This window comes from Mus caroli, chromosome 7, assembly GCF_900094665.2.
Source record: "Mus caroli chromosome 7, CAROLI_EIJ_v1.1, whole genome shotgun sequence".
NCBI classification, from domain to species: domain Eukaryota; kingdom Metazoa; phylum Chordata; class Mammalia; order Rodentia; family Muridae; genus Mus; species Mus caroli.
Window position 1 is genome coordinate 78,360,557 of NC_034576.1, and position 25,047 is coordinate 78,385,603.

General features: G+C 39.8%; 1 protein-coding gene across 8 annotated transcripts in view; it reads left to right on the plus strand.

Moving 5' to 3' along the window:
• The window catches only part of Akap13 (A-kinase anchoring protein 13), a 279,862-nt gene that overhangs the window by 157,867 nt on the left and 96,948 nt on the right, over positions 1 to 25,047 (plus strand). Inside the window, exon 1 of one of the 8 annotated variants that reach the window (XM_029479052.1) lies at positions 9,745 to 10,449. The exons of the other annotated variants lie outside the window; for them this stretch is intronic. Within the exon in view, the coding sequence (XP_029334912.1) occupies positions 10,369 to 10,449 (81 nt within the window). The 5' untranslated portion in view covers positions 9,745 to 10,368. Of the gene's footprint in view, positions 1 to 9,744; positions 10,450 to 25,047 lie in introns of those variants that run through there. 8 annotated transcript variants of the gene reach the window in all.

Genomic DNA, 25,047 nt, shown 5'->3' on the forward strand with positions numbered 1-25,047 from the left:
AAGAAGAAGAAGAAGAAGAAGAAGGAGGAGGAGGAGGAGGAGGAGAAGGAGTGGGGGGGGGGGATTGATTCACTTCCTGCAGCAACAATTATCCTGCATTCATCTTAGTCTAAAATTTTTAATTGACAAATTCAAGAAATACCTTGTAAGTTTTAAATTTGTGTACTGTTCAGTGGAGTTTGATAAAATTTTCATGCCATCATGCTTCATCCCACCCTATAGTCCTGACTGTCCTGGAAATCACCAGACCAGGATGGCCTGGAACTCACAGAGATCCACTTGCACCTGCCACTCAAGTTCTGGAATTAAAGTTCTGCACTAACACACCCTGAAGAAACACCCCTGCTGCTCTCATAATAAGGTTTAAAACCTGTGCAGTGAGAAGGTAGTAGTCTGATATCAGCAAACATGTTGTGTTAGTCACGGTTCTCTAAAGGAATGCAACACACACACACACACAGGGACTTTATTAGAGTGGTGTACAAGCTGTGGTCCAAGTAATCCAGCTGTGGCTGTCTGTTGATGGAAAGGACAAAAGTCTGGTAGTTGTTAAGTCCTAAGAGAGCTGCTGGCCTGCAGGCTACCTTGGAATTCTGACGAAGTAGGTTTTAGCACCAGTGAAGAAATGCCATAGCAGTGGGACAGATGCATTTGCCAGTGAGAGTGGGGGCAAGCAGGCAGAAAGCAAAAGCTTCCTTTCCCCAGGTCCTTTTATGTGGGCTGCCAGCAGAAGGTGGGACCCAGATTTAGGGTTGATCCTCTGACTTCAAGTAATCTGAATTTCAGATGGGTCTCCCACCTCAAATAGTCCAACCAAGAAAAATATTTTTGCTTGGTCTTAGTTAATTCTAGATGTCAAGTAGACATCCAAGGATTTATCCATCACAAATGTTTTGTTCCTTCGATTCTAATTTGTAGGGATTTATCGTAATTAGTTGTTTTAGCACATATGTCTCCTTGAAGACTGGCTTAAAGTACTCTTTTTGATAAGATAAAAAACAACAATGCTCAGAAATAAGAATTGCAGCAACTAATATGCCACAACAGTGCTACAAATACTTTTCATACCTTAATCCATGTATTTCTCATAACTTCTCCTATAGCTGGCTTTATTAGTTTTATTGCCATTTTATAGATTGGAAGCCATAATTTATTTACTCTGGGTAGTCTGGCTTCATTCAGCATTCATGTTGTCCCGTTCTGGCCTAACAGACTCTAAGCTCCTGGGTCATCCCTGTGCTTCCTGTGGTGTGCTGTGAGCACTCACATGTATTTCAGGTTGATGGTCATTACCCACTCTTTACTTCGTTGGTTGACTTTTTTTTTTTTTTTAAGACATGGTCTCTTATAGCCTAAGCTGGCTTCAGGTTTTTTTATGCAGTTTATACTGGCCTTAAAGTTCCGGTCCCTTATGTCACTACCCACAAGTGCTGGGTGTTAGGTATGTACTACCACACCTGGCTTTCCCCTTGTCAGTATGTGTTTGTATAGCAACTTCCTATGTACAGTCTTAGGATTTATTCTGGGAGTAAAAGTTTTGTTCCACCTCTTGGAAATGTTCCAGAACATAGAAATACCTGTTTTGATTGGATACAATTACGGAAGTAGTTACATCGCGTTCCTCATCCCGTTCTTCCCTCCAGCCTCTTCCAGACCCCTCCCCTCAAATTCATAGCCTCCTACATTTTATTATTGTTGTTGCTATATATGTATGTGAACAAAACTATATAAGTAAAACCTTCAGAGTCAGTTGAGGGTTGCTTGTATGTATATGATTTCAGGGCTAAGCATTTGGCATTGAATAACTTTATTTAGGGGGCCCTCTCTAAACAGTTGTTAATTGCCAGTGAATTTCCATCTAAGGTTGGAGCCCCATGAGATTTCTCCCACCCACCTTAGCATGTCAGTCGGTATTTTCATTGTTGTGCTATTGTCTAGGCAACACGTTGTTGATGTTTTATCCTCCTGTCACAAGACACACTCAGCAGACTTCCTGGTCCTCGGGCTCTTAACAGTCTTTCTGCCACAACAATGTTCCCTGAGTCCTGGGTGTGCAGTCGTCTTGTTGATGTTTCCATTTAAATTGGGCACCCCTCTTAGTTAGAGTTTCTATTGCTGCAATGAAACGCCATGTCCAAAGAGCAAATTGGGGAGAAAAAAAAGTTTATTTGGCTTACACTTCTGTATTACTGTTCTTTATAGAAGGAATTCAGAGCAGGAACTCAAACAGGGCATGGAAGCAGGAGCTGATGCAGAGGCCATGGAGAGGTGCTGCTAACTGGCTTGCTCAGCCTACTTTCTTATAGAACCCTCAATAGGCTGGGCCCTCCCTCATTGATCACTAGTTGAAAAAAATGCCTTACAGCTGCATCTCATGGAGGCATTTCCTCAACTGAGGCTTCTTCCTCTCTGATGACTCTAGCTTGTGTTGACACAAAGCCACCCAGCACAGCACCCCAGAGCAGTTGTTCTCAGTATATTGACAATTGCAGCTTTCTGTAATGGTCTTTGTTTTCTAGGAAAAAAACAAAACAAAACAAAAACAAAAAACAAAAACCCCTCTGATGGCCCGTGAGAGCTACAATTATCTGAGGGTAATCCAAGTAGGTATTTAGAATGCAGTTGGTACTATATTGACTTAGGAAAATGACGGTGGTAGGTTTCCCTCCAAGATCTGTGACCTCACTAGTCCTGGATAGTTGGCTAGATTTATAGTACAGGCATTCTTTCATAGTACAGACCCTCTTTCTTTCCTTCTTATTGAGCTGTCTTTAAGTCCAGTTAAACAGCTGGTGGCTAAGATGAAAGTGCCTTGCTGGTCATTGTTGTGAATCATAAGTGGCACAGCTGTGCAAGGCTAGTGATTGCTTTGCTCCCTTGGCACCTTTGATAGTATCTCCCCATGTTCTGAATGCTAGTCTACAGGGAGTAGATGTTGAGATCACTTCCAGTGTGAGAATCAGTTTTTGTTTGGGGGACACATAAATGCTGACATAAACCTGACAGGAAAGTCCTACAGTGGGTTTTTGATGTTGTTTCTCCCACAGAGGACTTTTCTTTTTGCTTTGTCTTTTGAACCTTGATTTAAAAAAAAAAAAAGATGAAGCTGTATTTCTGCGCTCTGGAAAGCATGACTGTACTGTGGTGAGTTCGCTGGGGTGATGAGGAAAGTCTTCCATGGGAAGCTGAATCATTTCTTGGCTTCTCTTACAGAATGACTGTACCAGAGTTATTCCTTCTTGCTGTGAAGAGAAAAATCAGAGGAACAAGTCATTTCCTAAAGTAATACACACTGATTTTATATTGGGATTCAATTTTTCCTAAACTTAGGATTATTTTGAAGTTTTTATTTCAGGGGAGGGGTTGTCTGTTCAGGACTTACCTTTCAAACTTCAACTTTTCATTTGTTTATGTTAGCACAGATGTGCGCTCTCTCTCTCTCTCTCTCTCTGCGTGTGTGTGTGTGTGTGTGTGTGTGTATGCCCATGCACACTCACAAGCTTCTGCAGATTCTTATTCCACCTCCCATTCCCATGACTAGCTTTTATGTGAATTCTAGGGATCCAAACTCAGGTTGTCCAGCTTGTGGGGCAAGTGCTTTTTACCAAGTCATCTTTCAAGCCCCAGCCCTGACATCCTTGAATTGTTTAATAACTAAATTTGGTCAGCTATTAAGGGAGTTTTAGGATTATGATACAGTAGTGAACAAAGACATAATCTGTCACCATCTGGCCTATGTGCCTTACAGTGCGTTGGACACTATAAAGAAATTAAATGCTATTGATTTTAAAGAGATCATCTTCTACTTAGAGGCAGATCAAGCAGGCAGTACCCGTGATTATAGGGGAAGCCACCATAGAGCCAGTGCCATAGTACTTCAAAGAAGAGCTGTAGGAATGTCTGGATAAAGAGAGCTGAGTTCATGAAGTGAGATTTGAGGGGTAGATGTTGGTAAAGGCATACCAACATCCAAAAGACGTTGGGAGAGGAGGGATGATCCTAGAAGTTAAAGTGATCTGGGGAATTAAAGTAGGGCAAACTGCATCATAATCTTGGAACTTGGAGACACCAGCTTTTTATAGATTGACCTTGCAGAGTAGTGGAAAATGAGTTGCAATGAAGAGTGTGGGCAGTATGAAGCTTGTGGTACACATAACAGAGACAGAGAGCGAATCTCTTTGCCAGCACATCCTGGTCACAAAGGAATTCAGATAGGTCTCAGTTCCCCTGTAATACCCTATAATTCCTCCCTTGCGTTGTTTCTGTCAGGTATTCTGGTCACTGATGCAGAAGTAGCTTCTTGTCCTGTGAAACATTTACACTGCCAAGTCCATCTCACACTCTTCCTCTTTCTCAGCATTCGACACTACTTACCATTCCTGCTGGGGGGTACTTCTTTTCTTTGAATTTTCTCGATTTCTTATCTGTGTTTTGATTTCCAGATCTATATACCTAATTCTTAAGCATTCTCCCAATTTCTAGACATAAACATTAGTTCTGCCATTTAGCACACAGCTTGTCTTGGACATCTCTGTAATCTAGTCCTAAATGTACCTAATCTCACCTGCTGTCAATTCCTCTACTGAATGCCTCCTTTTAATTCATTGTCCAAGCAGACATCTAGTCAAATACGACACTTAAAGTGCTCTTCCCTCTCTGACTCTCAGTGTCCAGAATTCTATTCTTGTTAAGATTTTAACTCTTCTCTTACTCTCCACCCACTTGAATGGAAACCACTGCTCCTTTGATCTGCTGTCTTTCCTCTGCCTGCTATAGCAGCTTTGCACTTAGCATTCCTAGCCCTAGTATATCACTGTGTATGTATACAAATAACAAAACAAAAACAGAACTGTTGTGGAATGCATTGGAAAAGACTAAAATGTGGAGAAAGCATGCCCTTCTTATTATTAACACCTTAGAGGGGAAACAGAATGGAAGCATATTGTTTATGCTTGTTTTGTTGAAATAAAAGTTCATAGTTACTGAAGCCAGATGTCTTCATCTGAGAGAAATTCTTGTCACCATTACCACTGAGATGGGTGGGGATAAGAGGTGGAAAATGTAGGTTTTGCTTTGTTTTGGCCAGTGCAAGACTGCCCTTGTGTGAGACTCTCTTGATCAGGCCTCGAAGGAACACTGCTGGAAAATTAAAAAGTAGCAATAAATAGTTGAGATCACAAATGTCTGTGATCTCAATACCTGGCCACCTTATTGGTCTTTCTTGGGAACAAACATACATACATACACATACACACACACACACAGAGGGGGGTGGGGGAAGAGAGAGACAGAGAGAGAGAGAGAGTGATTGATTGATTGATTGATTGATTGATTGATTGATTTCTTAGTGAACAAGAGACATAGCCAAGCATTCTACCAGTATCATCTTGCTTCAGGAAACATGTTCTACAGACTGAACTATTCAGTTTTCCCAGTGAAATTTTGTCATTCTCTTTTTCTTCCTCTTCTCTCCCTCCCTCCTTTCTTTCTCTTTTTTCTCTCCTTCCTGACTTTTTCCTCTCGTTCTCTCTTCCCTTTCATTCTTCCCTTTTTTCCTTCATTTTAAAAATTTTTAAAGCAGGCTCTCATGTGTACATGCTGATCTTGAACTCCTGCTTCTCCAGTCTGCGGCTCCCCAATGCTGGCATTACAGACCTCTGCAACCAAGCCTGGCGGGATTTCTTCCCTCTTTGTATCAGATAGCTAGTGGGGAGATTTGGCATTTGTGGTCTTGTTCTATAAGACTTAATATCCAGGGAAAGAATATTTATCCATGAAGAGACTTTTCTGTGAAGCCATCCATCTTTTGTTGTTAATTCACTTGTTGCTATTATTAAACAATTTGCTGCTTCAAGCTGAATGTTGTATGTGGTGGTTCCCCCTCCTTGCAAAGGCAGTAAAGAGTTCAAGCAAAGGTGTTTCCTGACGTTTGCTACCAACTTCCCTATTTTACTGATTGTCCCTCCTTGAACCTTGAGTCTGTGTCCAGTGAAATGCCAAGAGGAAAGAGTAGGGCTCCTCTCATTGCTTAAACGCTGACATCTGACATTTAAAAGGAACTCCTGGGTGGAGATGTTGGCTTTACAGTCTTTCTAAATGATTCCCTTCTTTCCCTATGCACACTCTCACATCTCATTGGAAGGAAACTTTGTTCTAATCAGACAAGTGTTCCTCAAGTAGATGCTAATCAAATTTTTCATCAACGAATGTGCGATGTTCTGGTGAGTGTAAATGTTTAAGCATAGTAAAACCTTTGCTTTCCATCTCATCTGAAGACTAAAGGTGAAAAATAAGAATCTGCAATAATAATGGTTTTTAGAAAATGTTTAATTCTCTTTACTTTGCTATTCATTCATTCACATATAATGAACTTTTATGTAACAAGGTGTTCAACAACAAGTCTCAGTGTCCAAATAATACGATGTAGTAATAGAGCAAGAAAGAACTTGGAGTGGGTCCAGCTTCCAACCACTTTTTTTGTACATTCCAGAACTCCATATCCAGATCATCAGATTAATACTTTCTAGTTTGATCAGGATCGCAGATAGTGGCTCACCTAGGAGAACCGCCCCTTGGTTTTTACCTCACTGTCCCATGTTCCCTGCCTAGCTGAATTGATCCTTGTGGTTTAAGCATTACTCCTTAATGTTCCTTCTCTTTGAGCTTAGAGGGAGGAGGGGTTTGGCTGCTAAGAGCCACAAGGTTTTCTGGCCCTTAGTGTCAAAATTTCCACCAGGTGGCGCCCTAATTCAGAAGCCTTGCAGTAAACTGTGAGCTTCTATTTTAACTGGAACCAAAGAACCACACAGCATTAGTTCCTAAAATCTAAACAATTTGGATAAAGTATTAAATCAAGAAAAATTTAACTCCTGAGCAGAAATGTAATAAAGTGTGTGAAAATTCGTAGTAGACTCTTGTGCTGGAATACTTGGTACATCTTAGGTACATGATAATCTGAGTGCTTGTTACTTCTATTGAAGGGGTTGGTGCTCCTTGTCATAGATAGAGAGTGGGCTATCGATCACAGAGAGAGAGAGCTGATACTGTAAATAACCCCTATTTCACATGCTTATGAAAAATCTGTGTTTTCTTGCAAGTTCCTAAACTTGAAGGAACAAAGAAATGCACTTAAAATCTCCTTCAAATCTGTAGCTTTCAGCTAGAGTTTAGATGGGAAATGATTGGTTGCTGTGTTTCAAAATCCTAACAGAATAGCTGTTCAGTGGTTCCAGATGTTTTTGATAAAAACTTGGAACCGTAGCATCAGCAGTAAGAGCACAGACTACAGATTCTGCCTTCCATGGGGGAGTGCCAGGCACATCCAAAGGGGAAAGCAAACAGACTTTCTGCCCCACCCACAGCATTTTTGCCCCACCCAGAGCATTTGTTCTCTGAGAAGAAACAGATTAGCAAGGACAGTTTTAAATTGTTCTTAATATGCTTGTATGTGTAGAAAAGAGAAAAATCTAGATTTCTAGGACAAAAAAAAAAAACAGACAAAAAGGCCAATATATTTATTTCAAACAGTCCTCTGGTGTCATTCAGAAAATTATGATGGTTTTGAAACATTTCTCTGACTATGTTTCCAAGGACAAAGTCCATGGGTTTTATTTCTTTGTTTGCATCTTCTGCAAGGCATAGAATGTCTATTGAATGGATATGAATTATCTTTAGTTTGACCGAGTTGGTACAGAGAAACTTTACAGTGACCAGAGCATCTCTGGCTCTCTAGAGAGATGCTTGGGAACTTGCAAGCAGGAAACATTTGATTCTAATTAGAACAGAAGGGAGAGGCAGTGAGGAGCAAACCATCTGAGAACAGAGGGGAGACGGCTTTGTGTTCATTGGGAAGAGGGGATTCTAAATTATAGCTTGGTGAAAGTTGATCCATAAAATATAATCGGCAGCCAGATTTTTTGTACACTTAAGCCTGCCCCTCTAGGACCTTTGGACCTATGCCCTTAAACCACATAATATCAAAGTTCTTGTATGTTCCTGGACAGAGTCCCATGCTTTTTTGGTTAGCTTAAGCAAGAGTTTTATTTACAACTTCTTCATCTCTTCAATTGTCTTGTTTCTACTGTGTCTAGCATTCTCTGTACTGAAAAGCGTCATGTGCTTACTGTCTATGGTGCCGGTGTGAGCGAGGCTTGCTCTTTAGAGGCACCAGAAAGAGGACATTGTCCACCTTCATGCTTTTAATGGACCTGTGGTGGGATCAGGATGAGGCTTGTGTTAGAGAGAGCTGAGACTGGTGTGTGGGTAGACAGATGAGTAAGCGAAGAACTGGCCACCTTACCTGGGTTTGCTCCGTTGCTTTCTCCTAAGTAGACTCGCCTCCTTAAACACCTGGCCTGAGGAAATGCTGACTCATTAGACCTTCCTTACCCTTTCACAGCTTCAAAAAGAAAACACCTTTCACCAACTTTGCTTGCAATATTGAGAGAAACTGTAGTATTTAATCCCTTCACTTCCTTTCTGTTGTGGTATTTAAGATTGTACATTCACATTCTCCAAATCTGTGTAAGGTAAGGAGCTGCACTCTGTCCCCCTTAAAGAGACTGTAGGACTGCCTCTCCTGGAAAACATTAGAATACTTTTTCCCTTTTTTGGTTTTGCTTTTGACACAGGGTCTCTTTATATAGCCCTGTCTGTCATGGAACTCATGTCATGGATCAGGCTATCCTCGAACTCACAGAGGTCTGCCTGCTCTGTCTCCGTAGTGCTGGGATTAAAGACATGTCCATACCTAGCCCACCTGTGGGTTTATTTTAGGGTTTTGTTTTAACCTCCTTTTCTATTCTTTCACCTCTCTTTTCTGCTTTTTGCTTCCTTGATTCCTCTTCCTCTTTACCCCTCCAACGTTTATTACAGTCCCCAATGTCTGAAAATGAACGGCTGTGTCTGCTCCTGAGGCATAGGAGATTGGCAACTGGAAAGGTCTGGAGAAGCAAGAAAACAGGCAAATGAAGTCACATAGTCCCATGATTGAGAGGTGTGACAGGCAAGGCGGTCTCAGCCACGTGACTCTTCTTAGTCCCAAGAGTCCTAAGAGACATGCGTACATTCATCCTATGCCATCTCTTTAACTTTCTTTAGAACTTTCTCAGACCCCAGATGAAACAAAACCTTAACTCGTGATGACTTCTAACCCTTGCCAGACATTTTTGTAGCTAATTCTACATCCTAGAGACATAACTCTGAACTATTTGGCTAACATTTTTCTGATATTAAATCACTGCTTTGCATTCTGCAGGGAGATGCTGTATATGCCTTGGCTGGATTCAGTGTCTCTGTGTCTTTCCTGAATCGCCAAGGCTGTTGTACAGACTTGTAGTGTTTAGTATAACACCGCCTTTCTTTATTAGCATACTACTGGCATCAAAGGGACTGAGGTCGTTCCTTGCTGTGTCTGACAGAGCCTTTTTCACTGGGGACTTGTAAGGAGGAGGAGGAGGAGCAGGAGGAAGCCTGTTGGAAAAGGAAGCCTTGTTTTTTCTCTTAGTCTGTAGATGATTCATGTTCCCACCACTGCAATTAGGTTTCCAAACCTCCAAGGCTGCTGGTGCAGGTCTGAAAGGGCAAGTAATGACGATCTTGAGAGAGCAGGGTAAAGGGTGTGGAGGCTGCGGAGGGAGGAACTGGCTAGCTAGCGGCAGCCAGCTAGGGAGGGAGGGAGGGAGGACATCTGGGGGAGTGGTCTATTTTCCTTGTACTCAGCCCGGCCGGCTGTCCTTAGATATTTTCAACTTAAGTCAAAATCCAGCCCTGCTGCTGAAGAGCTGGAGACTGGCTAAAAAAGTGGATACTCTAGAAAACACCTCCAGATTTTTTTTTCTTTTTTCCCCCCTTCATATAGGTTTCTAGTCTTTGTTGTTTTAAGGAATTCTCTCAAGCCGTCACTTTTGAAATAGCCACCTTCCAAAAAAAAAAAAAAAAACCTCCGTCTTCGTGGCTAAGTGCTTACTGGCTCTGGGTTTTCTGCATACATGTGCCAACCATTATGCTTAGCCAGTTCGTCCTTAATTTTTCTACTGGAGTTCTCGGCAGTGATGGAAAAGATCTGTGTTTCTCTTTCAGTCAAGATGTGCACAGCAGCGATCTTACTGCAGACTGCTTTTATTATGAATTATAAACTCGTCTCCGTGCTCTGAAGTTGCCAGAAAGTCCCCACTTAGTTCACAGATTTGGAGTCTGCTTTTTTTTTTCCTTAACCGGAGACTTTTCTATAAATCGGAATCTGGAAGCTGAAGTCTCCTCCCGCCCACTGTGAGAATTTGGGATTTCGGACCTGTGTGAGCACATTGGTCCCTGGATTCAGCAGATACCCGTCTACATTTTGTCTCTTCTTTTCTGCATCTGTACAAAATGTATGAGCGGCACAAAAGGCGCTATAGCCTGTGTGACATCTCCAAGGTGGACAGGACTGTCGATGTGGTGTTGCTGAAGGTAAGAAGGGGCCACACCTCGTACAGTTTGAACATCTCAGGAAGGCTTCTCTCTGTGCCCTTACTGCCAGGTCTTGATCCTTCCTAAACTAGGATGAAGTGTGAGAAAGCCTGAGCTAACAGTGATAGAGACCAAGAAGGGGGGGGGGGGATTTAAAATTCTTTAAAGGCATGTCTGAACAGAGGCTCTGTGTGTGTGTGTGTGTGTGTGTGTGTGNGAGAGAGAGAGAGAGAGAGAGAGAGAGAGAGAGAGAGAGAGAGAGAGAATGAATCTGCAACAAAGCACTTATTACTAAAATAAAATTTTACTTGTTCTAAGTAGAATCTAAACAATCACAAAGGAGGAATTCATTCTCAGAGCTGCCCTTTTGCTAGATGCCTCTGTTTTCTGTTGCTTGCCCCATCCCCACACCTCAATTCCACCTCCCTTTTGCCTGACTCTCTTTCTCTGTGTGCTTCCTTTTCTGTCTGTCTCTTTGTCCCTTTGTCTGTGTAGGTCTTTGGTCTTTCCTATCTGCTCTTCTCCTGTCTCTCCCTCAGTCTTAGTTTTCCAGGGGAACAAGAAGTCAGGGCTCTGTTGGAACTGTCTCTAGTTGACTCTTTTCCTGCCTTAGCTTCTGACCAGTGATAAGCTGCATTTACATTTGTTTGATTTCACATCATTAGTAATGTTGGGTGTCTAAGCGGAAGGGGGCGGAGACTCTGAACTGGCTAATTGTTCACAGAAGACATCCTTGAATCTAAAATTAGTAAGGACTTCTACATTCGGTAAGGCCAGAGTCTGGGAATGTTGGACAACTCATGAAGTACTTTTTGGAAGTTTAGCTGTTTTCTGGCAAAGGCAGGAAAATTGGAAGTCAGCCAAGTACTTCATAGAAGCCAAAGAACCTGAACATCTAAATTTTGGAAAGTGAAGCAGGCTAAGTAGAAAAGGAATAATTTTGGATAAAGTACTAATCTAATGTCTGGGTTAAATAAATAGTGGAAGTCTACTGTTGGTGTTTCAACTCTGTTTAGTACTTGAGATAACCCACTTTCTTTTATGACATTTCAATTTTTTGCTGTTGTATGTGTGGCATGGCTCACCTGTTGTATAGTCAGAGGGTAGCTTGAGGGAGTTTGTTCTGTCCTTCAACCTTGTGGATCCTGGGGATCAAACTCAGGTCATCAGGCTTAGCAGCAAACACCTTTACCAACTGGGCCACCTCACCCTTGTGCCACCATCCCCTGCCCCTTTGAGATAAGCACCTACTAACCTTGGTAAAGCATCCGAGACTAGCCTAACATTACCTTCCCTTGGCCTTTCGGGTATGGGTTACAATACTTAGTCTCTCCTTACAAGAAGCTGGCAAATGAGCTCAGAAACCTAGACACAGAAGCCAGTGAAATCCACATTGGGTGCGGCCCTCAGAGGAGGTGTGATTTGTGGTGTGGTGGTGTCACTGCCCCTCAGTAATCACTGTCAGGTGGTTTAACTTGCCAGGCCTACTTTGTAATTTGGTGTTTTGAACTTGTTCCAAAGATGATGTTGGTTTTAATTTCTCTGAAAAGTCATTTCCTCTGAGAGATAACAATTATCTTCTGATATTTTGCCCTCTTATATAAGAACTTTAGAAAGGCTACTTTCTAGGATCTTTGTCTTGTGATGTTGCGGCCCTTTTGATTTAACAGGCCAGGGAAAGGCGGAGCGCTCTTCTGTTGTCACAGGAATCTCTCTTTCCCCCTCCCTCAGTGTGGTTTTTGGAAGGTTGGGGGAGACAGAAGAAAGCAAAAGAGGGTACTATTTAGGTGGCAGAAGGGGGTGGGGGCAAGTGATAGCTATAGGGGCAAATAGCAAAGTATAATGATACACATACCAAAATGTTACAGTGAAAACCATTATTTTACAAATAGGGGCTAGAGAGAGACTCAGTGGTTAATGACACTTGCTGCTTTGGGGGAGGACCTGGGTTTGATTCCCAGTACATGCATGGTGACTCACAGTCATCCCTAACTCCAATTCCAGGGCATCTACTGCTTTCTTCTGATTTTTACATACATCAGGTGTGCACTTGGGGCACATATGTATATACAGGCAGAATACTCATAAAATAAATAAAAATTTTAAAATTAATCCAATCAAATAAAAAGGAATGCTAAAAATATATAGTATCATACAAGTTAGTTGGGTATGAAAGCTTTATATGAGTTAAGCTAACTCAGTTCAGGGTTCTTCATTTGTAGACACTATTTTTATATTTCCCTTTTCTGTGATTTATTTGACTTGAGAGTTATTTGTCAGGCAGTGACTATTTTACCCCATTTCCTGAGGAAATACTAGAAACACGACTGCGAACTGAGGGGCTGAGTCTAAGAGGATCTTCCTAAGATCAGCTAACCAGAGAAACATGCAGAGGCTGTGTACTAGGACAGAGACAAGTAGTGTGCTTCATTCGGCAGAGGCTGAGAAGAGAGAGGTCTTGTCTACATGAAGGATGAAGGAAGAGTTTTAAAAATAATGAACTGAGTCTCTGAGGAAGAGAGAAACTGATGTGTACTTCCTGACAGGTAGGAGCATTCTGCATATAGTGCAGCAAGTTCATTGTAAAGAGACTGGAGCCAGAACCGATGTGCAAAAGCAAGCAGCCATAGTTAGGAGGAACCTTTCCCACTGTGCTTTAAAAAAAAGATCAAAAAGAAGTTACTATCACCCATTCCATACCTAGACAAAGGAGTATCTTACTTCTTTTTAAACTAACCAGAAAGAATATTATCTGGTACAAGAAAGTCCCTTAAAATATAAGAATTTGGGATTAGAACCTAGGTTCAATTTATTCCATTTTTATGTCAATGAGTTGTTGAGATGATGTTATAGGTAGCATCATTAAAAGGCCTATTTCAGTTAAAAAAAAAATAAAGGTGCTAAAAGTGTTGGAGAAGGAAGAATTCCTTGTAGATGCTACATGTGATGAAAGATCATTTAACTACTGTGGCCTGAATCTTAGAATCCACTAATTGTGCCTTTTTCCCCACTTTGATGAGGGTTGAGTTTTTCTTACTGGAAACTTCATGGTATAGCATAATACAAATATTCTTTTAAGCCATTTGTCTCTGCAACATAAAGTGATGGATTGTTCTCTGATGTATTTTTTAAAGATAGTAATCAATAGTTCAAGTGAAAAATAATAATAAAATAAAAGATTATTCTGGCAGTGTGGGGATATATTAGACTGCTGCTGTGGCAGGCCCCAACATGGTCAAATAACCTTTGTGGAGTAAAATAAGGCGAGAATAGATACTGAGACATTAGCATGGGATGTTTGCAGTCTTAATTACTGTCTCTTTTCAAATACAAGAAAACAGGTTAGAGTAGCCAGTAATTCCCCCTGTTGTCACTCTTCATATGTAATCAATGATAGGAGGCAAACCAAAGTCAGACTCTTCACAAACAGTGTATTGTCTTGCTCTCCTGAGGCTCCCTTGAGTTGACCCATTCCTTTTATTATATGAGTATATACACAGAGGTGTACATGCACATATGCACCAATATATATGATTTTCTATCATAGACTTGTATTGCAAGAGGTCATATACATAATGTTGATTAACTCTTTCCCAATAGGGGAATTCTTTTTATGACACTTTGGATAGATGCATGATAGCAAGAGTTCATTTGCCTCACAATCTGTAGCAGCTTTTCCCTATAATTCTTTTGCCTCTTCCTCTCCCTCCCTCTCAGTGGTGTTCTCCAATTACTTTCACAGTATTTTGAATTTCAGTATTTTCTATTAGCATTTTAAAATTCATTTGGTGCACTGGGAAATGGCTCAGTCCACAAAGTGCCTGGGTTTAGGTCCCTAGAGTCTGTGTAAAGGTCAGGCATGGCAGTGCACATCTGTAATTCTGTGCTGGGGAGATGGAGACAGGAGAATTCCTGAGGCTTGCCAACTAGCCAGGCTAGCTGATGAAGATCACTAGGTTCAGAGAGAGACTGTCTGAATTGTAAAATAGAGTTTGATAGAGAAGATTCCAACATTGCCCTCTGGCTTCCTTACCTATGTGCAGTTTCCATTGGACGCATGTACCGCTTAGATACTCAGGTGATCCTCTACGTTCTCACCATACATTTGCATAGTTCACTAAGTTTACATTTTTTTTACCTTTATTGGTATACTTGTGCATACAGAATGAGATATCATATTCTTACTTTAAAATGTAATAGATTTTTTAAAATGATTTTACTGTCTTAACAATAAATGCCTGATTGGCATTGAACTTGTTATATAGACCAAGCTAACTGGAACTCACAGAGATCCACCTGCTTCTACCCTCTGAGTGCTGGGATTAAAGGTGTGGGCCGTCCTGTCTGGCTTTAAGTTATTTCTTGATTGAAATGAATTGATGTTTTAAGATTTGTAAATACAGATTCATAAGCCTTGTGCTAACATAATTTTTAATTAACTTTAATGTTAAAAATAACTAATAATAACTTTACTGTAAAAATATAGAAGTGAAAAGCAACAGTCATCTCAAGGTTTAGATTGTGTACCTTTCACTTTGTTATTCCAAACATAGAACTCCAGTTCCTAACCTTTGACATTCAAAGAAGTCCCTGTGAATTAGCGTCATCATTCCTCATTAGTGTTTTATGCCCGAACTTTCTGTGGCTTACTCTTAATTCTTATCTATGTTGTTTATCATTTCTGTGTAAATAGTCTTGTCCGTCTATCTGCCTGTCAAAGTCAAGGTCTCAGTAGCCTAAACTAGCCTTGAACTCACTACATAGCTGAGAGGCTAACCTTAAATAGTCCTGCTTTCACCTCCCAGGTACCATGATTACAGGCCTGACTCCATTCCATGCAGCTTTCTGAAATGTCTTATAAATAGCAGAACCTATCTAGATAGTCTTCCCCTGGCACCCCAACCCAGGATACTTATCCTTGGTTAGCATCCCTCTTCCTTTGCATCTGACATTCTTCCTTTGCCTCCCTCTTTCTTGATACAGACGTGGCTTCCGGCTCTTTGGATAAATGGTTTATAACTATGAATCATATGTTTAAAATGGGATATGAAATAATTTTGGTTGTTGGCAGGGGCCCTTTGGTACCAATATGCCCTTTTCCCCATTGTTCTTCAAGAAGCTAATGTTGACTTCATATGTTGACTGATGAGAACCTTCCATAGCCAGACGGAGACTGACAAATGAGAGCATTCTTAAAAGACAGCAAGTGCTTGTGGCTTACTCACAAACTAGCATACCAAAAAGGAGGAGCCCATCTGTGTGTGACCGGGCTTGTAAATATAAGATTAGTGCCTGAGTTAGGGCAATTTTAGGATCCACTTGTGTCTAGTAGTTTAGTAAGTTTGAGTACCTGGAAAACCACAAATCTGTTATTAATAATAACATTAGTCTTAATGTCACTGAAAATTTAATGAAAGCCAATTTTGTAACTAACAATTCAGCATGCTAGTTGAATGGTCATGGGATTTCTAAGTGTTTTCTTTATGATAAATGAAAATACTTAGAAAATGGCAGTCCCCTCTATGTTCATTTCTTAGACAGGCCATGCAATCTCATTAGCTGAAGCTCAGAAGGAATATTTAGATGTTAGATTTTTGCTTCCTTTTCTTCAGCCTTGTTGTATCTTTGTCTGGATTGTCTAAAAAGATTGCAAAGGAAATAAATATTTGTGGTGACTGGGAAGACTGGGTGTTACCATAGCTGTATTATTAGAATGTTCAGTTACAAACAGTGGTACGACACTGCCAGAAACAAGACAATGCAAAAACATATTCCTCTATTTTGAAACTGGTAGAATCTCCGGATGGGTGGCTCAGGTTATCACAGAGGCCCCGGGCTACACTCAAGGAATAGAAAGAATACCAGGCTGGGTCTGACGTTTCTTGCAATGTGCCTTTCATTATCCTGTACTCTGTACACTGTAACTCACTAGAACCTTGGAGTGCTGCATCTGAGTGGTGTCTGAGCTGGGGTTTGTGGCAGTACCTATGAGCAGAGCAAAAATACGATGACTTAAAAGTATGTTCTGAGTGATTTCTCTTTCCAAATGATACAGGTATTAAAACCTATTTCTAATGTCTACCTACCTGCTAAGTAAAGTTTCTGAATCACCTTGAACTAGTCTCTGCTTTTCCCATTCACTGAGTCACTTGCCCACTCTGTATTTTATTCATAGCTCTGTGGTTTCCTGAGAGCAAAATCTATGTGGGGAATCTCATTCTCGTTATATCATCCTTTTCTAAATTAACCATCCAAATACTAGTGGTGTCCACAGTGATCTGAACTTTTTGCTTAACCTACTCAGAATTAAATTTAAAAAAAAAGAAAAGAAAAAAGTATAGTGCAAGGACCCAGTTTATTTTTTTAGTATGTAAACACCTTGGCTATAGAGATCATTTTTGAGGGAAAGGTCTAATAGATGACATAAACATTGCTTTATTCGGGAATACCTGTTAGCTTTTGATCTCCTCCAACACGTGTCAAAGTGTTACCACATGTGCTCAGTGCCCGGCATTGTATCTCATCAACAGCAAGCATATGAAAATACTCCTAATAGAGCCGCATAGTGTGGCTTTTACTTGCCATGACAGTGAGGCTATGGAGATGAAGAATTACAACTGAGAGTGGTACAAACCTGTGTGCCACATCAGCAATTCCGAAATAGGGCAAGGGGAGGGGGTATTTTTTAAACCAATCTCTGTGTCTTGGGGAGTGTACTTACATGGTAAGCACAATATTATCCACACATGAATATGATATGCTTGGCGTTGCTTTTACACAGGATGTGGTTGAAAGTGCTGATGCATGTTTTAGCATTCTTCCTTTACTTGATGCAACATGGAGATTGCCCTCTGGCTAATGGCATTGACCATGACTGGTAGCATCTGGCTCAGATTACTAGCTATAATTTTGGCTTTGTGGGATGCCTGTCAACTTTTGTTTAAATAAGTTTGCATCTCTTAACTGCTGTACACTCACTTTTTAATCTGTGATATAATTTACCATTTTAACTACTTTTGAGCACACTATACAGTTCCGTGTTATTAACAGTTATACTTTTGTAAAAGTGTCACTACCAGATAGATCAAAACATTTCCTTTTTTCCAAATGGAACTTCTCACCTGTTAAACACTAACCCTCCATTCCTGTCCCATGGAACCCTCCATTCTGCTTTCTGTCTGATTCTGACTGCTCTGTGTGCCTTACCTAAGTGTGCAGGATTTGTTCCTTTGTGGCTGACGGTCTTACATCACTTAGAACAACATCTGAAGTTTATACAAATTGTAAGATGTGTCAGTTTAAGGCTAAATAACATTCTTGGTTAACATCATAGACTTCATTTGCTCACACACTGACCATCCGAGCTGTGTTAACTGTTGAGCTGTTGTGAGTGGTGGTGCTCTGACTGTGTATATAACTACCTGTTTGAAACCCTGCTTTCATTCTTTGGGTATATGACCAGAATTGAAATTGCTGAGCCAAGATAATTATGGTTTTTAGGCATGGCTACATTGTTTGCCACAGTGGCTCTAACAGTTTGAGTTTCAAAAGACTTCCAGTTTCTCTGCATTCCCAAGTAACAGCACAATGATTATGAAGTGATAGCCCATTCTGGGTTTGATCTGCATTTCTCTAATGTGTACTTTTGTGCTATTTGTATTCATAAGCCAGTGAGTTGAGCTGAAGCTAATCTCATCTATAAATAATGTGTTGTCTAACCAAGTCTTGGATGTATACACACTTTTTTTTAGCATATTGCCTCAAGAATATGTGAAACTAAACTAAAGCCTTCGTTTCCCACCTCTTTTAACCTTGTGGAGCCTTCCTCAGTTTTAAAATGTGGTCTAGTCCTCAGTCATAGAAGAATAAAACTTCTTTGTTTTATTTTTTAATGAAAGAGTAAAGCAACCCATGAAGGGCATCTCCTGGTACCTCCGTTTTCAAAAAAGGAACAAAATGTATTTTTTATTATTATTTTAAAAGAAAACCATGCTTTAGGAGAGATACAAGGCCACCTTGTTATGATGGCAAGAAAAATCACAGGTAAGAACAAAAATATTGGCAAAATGTAGCAAAATTGCTAAATGGTATAGGCGTTTTAGAAAACCTCCTGAAGTTCCCAAAAAGTGAAATCTAAGTTACCATATACATAATTAAGCAGTCCGTTTCTAGGTATATTCTTAAGGGAAATAAAGACATCAGTCCTCAAAAAAAGCTGATATAAATCATGTGTGTAAAATGTTCATAGTATTATTTATTCATAGCAGCTAGAAAGTCAAAACAACCCAAATGTTTAGTATTTGATGAAAAGATAAGTAAAATGTGCTATAGCCATACAGTGGAATATTATTTGAAATTAATATAATACTAATACTACAACATCGATGAATATTGGGTACATTTTGCTGAGTAAGAGAAAGATCACAGAAGACTAAAGAGTGCATGGCTACATTTATAAGAACTGTTTAGAGTAGGCAGATCTGTAGACAGAATATGGCTCAGTGCTTCTCTAGGACCAAAAGAAAAAGATTTAAATGTTGGGTTTCTTTTAATTGCCATGATAGTGCTCTGAAATGAAATGATGGGGATGATTATATAGTTCTGTGAATTGTCTAATACTATTAAGTTACAGTCTAAATGACCTAAGTTTTGTGGGACAGAATTTATAGAAAGATATTAAAATGCAAAATGTTATAGTTGCACATGCTCAGTTACATACATGTTCTCATGCACACATACAAAATAAACACAGGCTGCATCCCGAATGCTTTCATAAGTGGAAGAGCGAGTGAATCCAGAGGCATGGTTTACTTTTCTTTAAAAGACCCTTTTCATGTAATATATTTTGATCGTGTTTTTCCCTTCCCCCAACTCCTCCCAGATCTCACCACCTACCCAACTTTATGTTTTCTTCTCTCTCTTTCTCGAACAAAGACAAAAACAGTAAGACAAATTAAAAAAAAAAAAATTACTAAAACAACAAGCTCACAAAAAGTCCAGCAATAACAGCAAAAACCATGGAGCTCATTTTGTGATGACAACTACTCGTGGGCACTGGGCCTGCCTGGTTTATATACCCAGTGACACTTAATTGAAGAAAACTAATTTCCCCTTTGCCAGCAGTTCTCTATTGCAGATAGCTTCTTTATGCACTTACTGTCTCAGTGCTGGGCCCTGACTGGCTTGAATCTGTGCAGATCGTATGCACTGGTGCTGCTCTCTGAGTTCCTATGTGTCAGGGAAACGCTGTTCCCCTGCAGTCATCCACCACCTCTGACTTGTACAGTCTTTTTACCTCCTCTTCCTTGTAGATCCCTGCATCTTGAGGGGTTTGATGAAAGCATCCTATTTAGGACTAACTGCTCCAAAGTCCCTTACTTTTGTAAGACCCACCCTATATTAATTCCCATCTACTGCAAGGAGAAGTTTCTCTGATGAGGGTTGAACAAGGCACTATCTATGGGTACAACAGTACAGTCATTTCACTGCTGTTTCCTTTAGCAGAAGAATAGTTGTAGCATTTCCCCTAGGCCCATGACTCCCTAGCCCTATGTTCTTGGCCTCTCTAGCACTGTCAGGTTCCATCTCATAGAATGGACCTTATGTACAGCCATTTGTGTCACTGTCGCACCAGTGTATCGTACAGACAGATAGCTGTTGTGAGCCTCAGGGTTTGTAGCTGCTTTATCCTGATGCTTGCCTTCTCTGATAGCTTGCAGAGTATTTTCCAGTACCCTAAGTGTTGGTTATGAATGTTAGGCATAAAGCTTTTATTTAGAGTTTAGCTAACAACACTGTACTAATGTTGGGGTTTGGCTTCTCAAGACAGGGTTTCCCTGTGTATTCCTGGTTGTCCTGGACTCTTTGTGGACCAGGCTGGCCTTGAACTCACAGAGATCAACCTGCTTCTGCTTCCTGAGTGCTAGAGTTAAAAGTGTACACCACCACACCCAGCTTCTAACGTTGTTTTTTTAATACTGGCAAGTATTAAACAAGAAAGGGAGAGAAAGGCATATACAGGAACTTCCTGTACTGTCTTTGCAAAGTGAACGCATTATAGTAACCTATGCCTCTTTCTGTCAACTACAATGATTATAAACAATTATTAAATAAAATTAGAATATAACCATAAAATTAAATTTGAGAGGCTATAGGAAAGTTGAAAGGAATATTAGTTTATGATCATTCAAATGTAGTTGCTCACTTAAAATTTCAGTCAAATCAGTAATTTTTTTTACTACAAAGGGATGATCATATTGAGATATTTCAGTACCTATGTTTTTTAAAATTAATGAAAAATATTGGTTGTTTTAAAATGTGAGGTAGTTCTGAAATTTTAGCTTCCTTAAGCTAGTAAGTTAACTTGTGTCTTAATAGGACTGTTTGCCATACAGTCAGCCTTGGAAAGAGTCTGGAGCAAAAGGATCAGTCAGCAGACCTCCAGACATGCATGAGGCTCCTGGAAGGTTTCCTAACACCAGTATTTCCTCATCACATAATATACTCTCTTAAAGAGATTCTGTTTTACCTTAATTTTATTTTCTTTCTCATGAATAGTTGCACAACAGAGTGATCACTAAATGTACCATATTGGTGCCTAAAATGAGAGAAACACAGGGTTTAGTGAATGCCTAGTCAAGGAGAAGAGTGTCTCATTCACACAGTGGCCATGAAATCAGGAGGATAGTGAAGAGTTAAATTCGAAGACACACATGTTAGCCTTTGCCAAAATGTTGGCTGAAAACATCATTGAAGTACTGGAGAGGGGAGGAGTTGCCTATTTAGGGAGACTCATTTGCATGTTCTTCACTCTGATATTTGAGACTCCTCTAAGCTTTCTGATTTCTGTTAACTAAGTTTATTTCAGTGCTTATGCAACCTCTGTTATAATGAAAGGGGCAAAAGGATTGTTTTAATGTTTCCCACTTCAAAATTTACTTTTATGCTGAATTGTGATAGCTTTGCTTGCTAACAGAGAAGCCTCTCACGGTAAAAATGAGGTACAGGTTAAAAAAATTAGAACATTCTCTGAGCCACTGCTTGGGGATTGTTTTTATTTGTTTTAGTTTGGCTTTATTTATTTGTTTTTTAAAAAGAAAGTAGGCTTCTGTTTCTTGTCTTTGCCATCTGCCTCTTAACATAAAACTATTTGTGTTGTTTTAATTGGCAATGTTGCATTGTATGGATGTATGACAAGTTATTTCTGTCAGTCTGAGTCTCCCATGAGTTAAGCTGCCATTAAAAAGTCTTAGTACAGAAATATGTTTGGGACTGGTAAGACTGTTTAGTAGGTCAGGATGCTTGCAAACAAGGCTGATACCTGAGTTTAATAACAGGGATTTACATTGTTGTATAAGGGAACCAACTGCCTCAAGTTATTTCTGACTTCCATATACCATGGCATGAGCACAAACACACATGCATGCGTGCATGCGCACTCAAACAGAGAGAGAGACAGACAGACAGACAGACACAGACAGACAGGGAATTTTAAAAGAAAGATTTTGCTTTTATTAATAACTTTATTATTGCTGGGTGTAATCTGAGTGTTGTTTGACATTGTAGAAACTGCTAGCCTAGTTTCCAAAATCTCTCCTTTTACATGACATTAACAGTGCGTTTGAGTTTCCATTATTTTATATTCTGGTCAGCACTTTGTACTATTAGTCTTTAATCTGAGCTGTTCTAGTAGACAAATATCTGTATGCCTATGAGGTTTATTTTAATTGTTTTGTGTCTGCCATGTTTATGGAGGTCCACCCACCCACCCATTACCCCGCCACCAGAGACCGGAAGAGGGCATCAGATTCTCTGGAGCTGGAGTTGCAGGCTATTCTGAGCTGCCTGGCATAGGTTTTCTCTGAAAGAACAGCAGGCACCCCAAACCTCTGGGCAGTCTTCCTTAGAGTTTTCATTTCTGTTCTCCTGTTGAATGGCACAGCTAGGAATGCTTTCTTGTGTATGTCTGTATTAGTGCTGTTTTTTAGTAAGCTGCTTATTCTAGTCCCCTGCCTGTTTGTTCCCTATTGAAATAACGTGGCATCTTTGTCAAATTAAGTAACTGACTTCAGTTCGTTTCCACTGACCTTTACTCTGTTTTATACCAGTACTATACTGGTTTCATTCGTGTGGCTCTTAAAGTCATGTGTATGATTTTAGGGATATAACTATTAGAGTTTCTGATTTACAAATGTCCTTTCTCTGTATGAGCCTTTAATTTCAGAATTTTTTTTTTAGTTCCATGGTGTAAATATTATTCATCTTTTACATTTTCCCCTAACCAAATGTCTTGGTGTTGCTATAAATACTATAGCTTTTACTTTCAGTTTTAGTGTCTACGTATCTTTGTCATTACATAAAACTAATACTGATTTGGACGTCCGTCTCACAACACTCGGGCACTTATTCTAGTAGCATGTTTGTTGTTTGGAATCTTTGTAGACAGTTAGGTCATCTTTGAGTCGTTTCACTTCTTCTACCGGTTGCATGTATTGTTTCTTTTCTGTTTGGTGCACTGAGTAGCCCTCCAGAGCAGTGCTGGATACAAGTAAAACAGTGGCTGTTCTTCGCTCTTATTCTTGATTTCAGATTAGTGCACTTAGTCTTCTTATCATTGGGAATGATGTTGACTACTATATAGGGTTGCTTTGTGTTTTAAGAATGTCTTATCAGGTTAAGGAATTTTTTTTATGTTAGTGTTCTGATCATTTATTTTAGTAGGTATCAGTTTTTCCCAAGATGTCTTCCCCTTTTGGTTTTCCTCAGTTTGAGGGTTGGTAGACCTAAATTGAATTTTTTAATTGTTTTTTTCTTGAGACTATACTGTATTTACATCATTTCTCTCTTCCCTTTCCTCCCTCCATCAATTGCTGTTACATACATATTTTTTGCAATACTATGATAGAGTTCTTAGAATTAACCCGCTTGTTCATGATCTGCTTATCTTCCACATGGATTGCCTAAGTCAGGTTACCAAAAATTCTGCTAGTGATTCTGCACCATTCCTAAGAGTGACCAATGCTTTTCTGCCTTTATCTGGCTTTGATGTTGGAGGCTCAGAAAACAAACTGTGACCTGTTGTTTATTTGTCTGTTTCCTAAAACTGTTTGCATAAGATCTGTGTTATGGCTCCCTTAAGTGTTTGTGGGATTCACCAGAAAGCTCCTGGCCTGGGGTTCCCCTTGAAGCAAAGTTCTAAACCACAAATTCAGTGGCTTGAATGAATACTGAAGTTATTATGTCATTGTGAGCCAATTTGATCATTTCTTTAGAGTTAGTGAACTCTACACAGACGTTGTTTCTAGTGAGTCTTTATTATCCTTCCTGTGTGTAGAGCCTGTGGTTTCCCTCTTAGACTTGTGGCACCACTATGTAGCTCGGGTAACTTGTAACCTTCCTCATCAGAGCAGCTATGGTTTGCTGATACTATTGACTAGCTTTTCTAACTGTTGAAACTAGCTGTTTTCCTGCTTTTTTTTTTCCATTATTAGTCTTGTTTATTTGATATACACTGGGTAGTTCAACAACAATTATTTATGGTGGAGAGGCTGGGAACGGCTTAGCCTATGGGGCTAGATGCTTTCAGGAGATCCTGCTGATGAAGTCCTTGAGGATTCCTGGACAGGCACTGTGGTCCATCCATGTAGAAAGGCCCAGAAACACACTCTTTGAAGATGTCTCTGTTGTTAGGGATATCTGTTTTGTTGGGAGAAAGATTCTGGAGACCCAAGGAGAAGCAAGCAATGGTACAGAAAGGTACCTCCATAGAAAGGGAGAGGGATACCTGAGGGATGCTGATTGTTCCTAGAGGCTTAAAGGGTGTGAAAGCTAGTACCATTGCATGGATGAGGTCAGCCAATCACACCCAAGCATTTGTGCTCTCCTGCCAGGCTTGTGATGGGTTTAGGAAGAAGGACTTCCATTGATCCATGCCAGATTCTTTGGTAAACGATATTGTCTCAACCTGTGTTAACATGGCAGGCTTTCTTCCCTTTTTTTTTTTTCCTCCAGAGAAAGGGAGTTAAAATATTCATATAGTCATCAGTTATTATTGATAATTATAAAATAATAATAATTGAAGTAGAAAAGGTGATGTTTCTATCCCATCTATGAAAGATAACTACCTGAAGTTTCTGCTGTGCTTCTTTTCCAAGTTATTTAAAGTTAGCCTATTTATCTATCTATCTTTCTATCTATCTATCTATCTATCTATCTATCTATCTATCTATCTATCTATCATCTCTCTATCATCTATAATGTATTAATCATCAATCTAACTTCTAAAATCTATCTAAATATCATCTNCATTTCATCATTATTGCCATCTACCTATTTATGTATCTATTTGTGTATCTATCACAGATATGGAAAAATATGAGAACTTGAGAACTTCATAATTATTTAAGNCTATCTGAAAAGCAGATATGAAAAATGTATTTTTATGTATAAGGCAATATTGACAACACTAAAAACTCTGCATAATGTTCCATAGAGTGGGACATAAATCATGATTTATTTAGCCAGCTTTCTACCAGTGGACATATAAATTATTACTTGTCTCTAGTTTGGTTGAAAACAATATGCAACAAAATGTAGTGT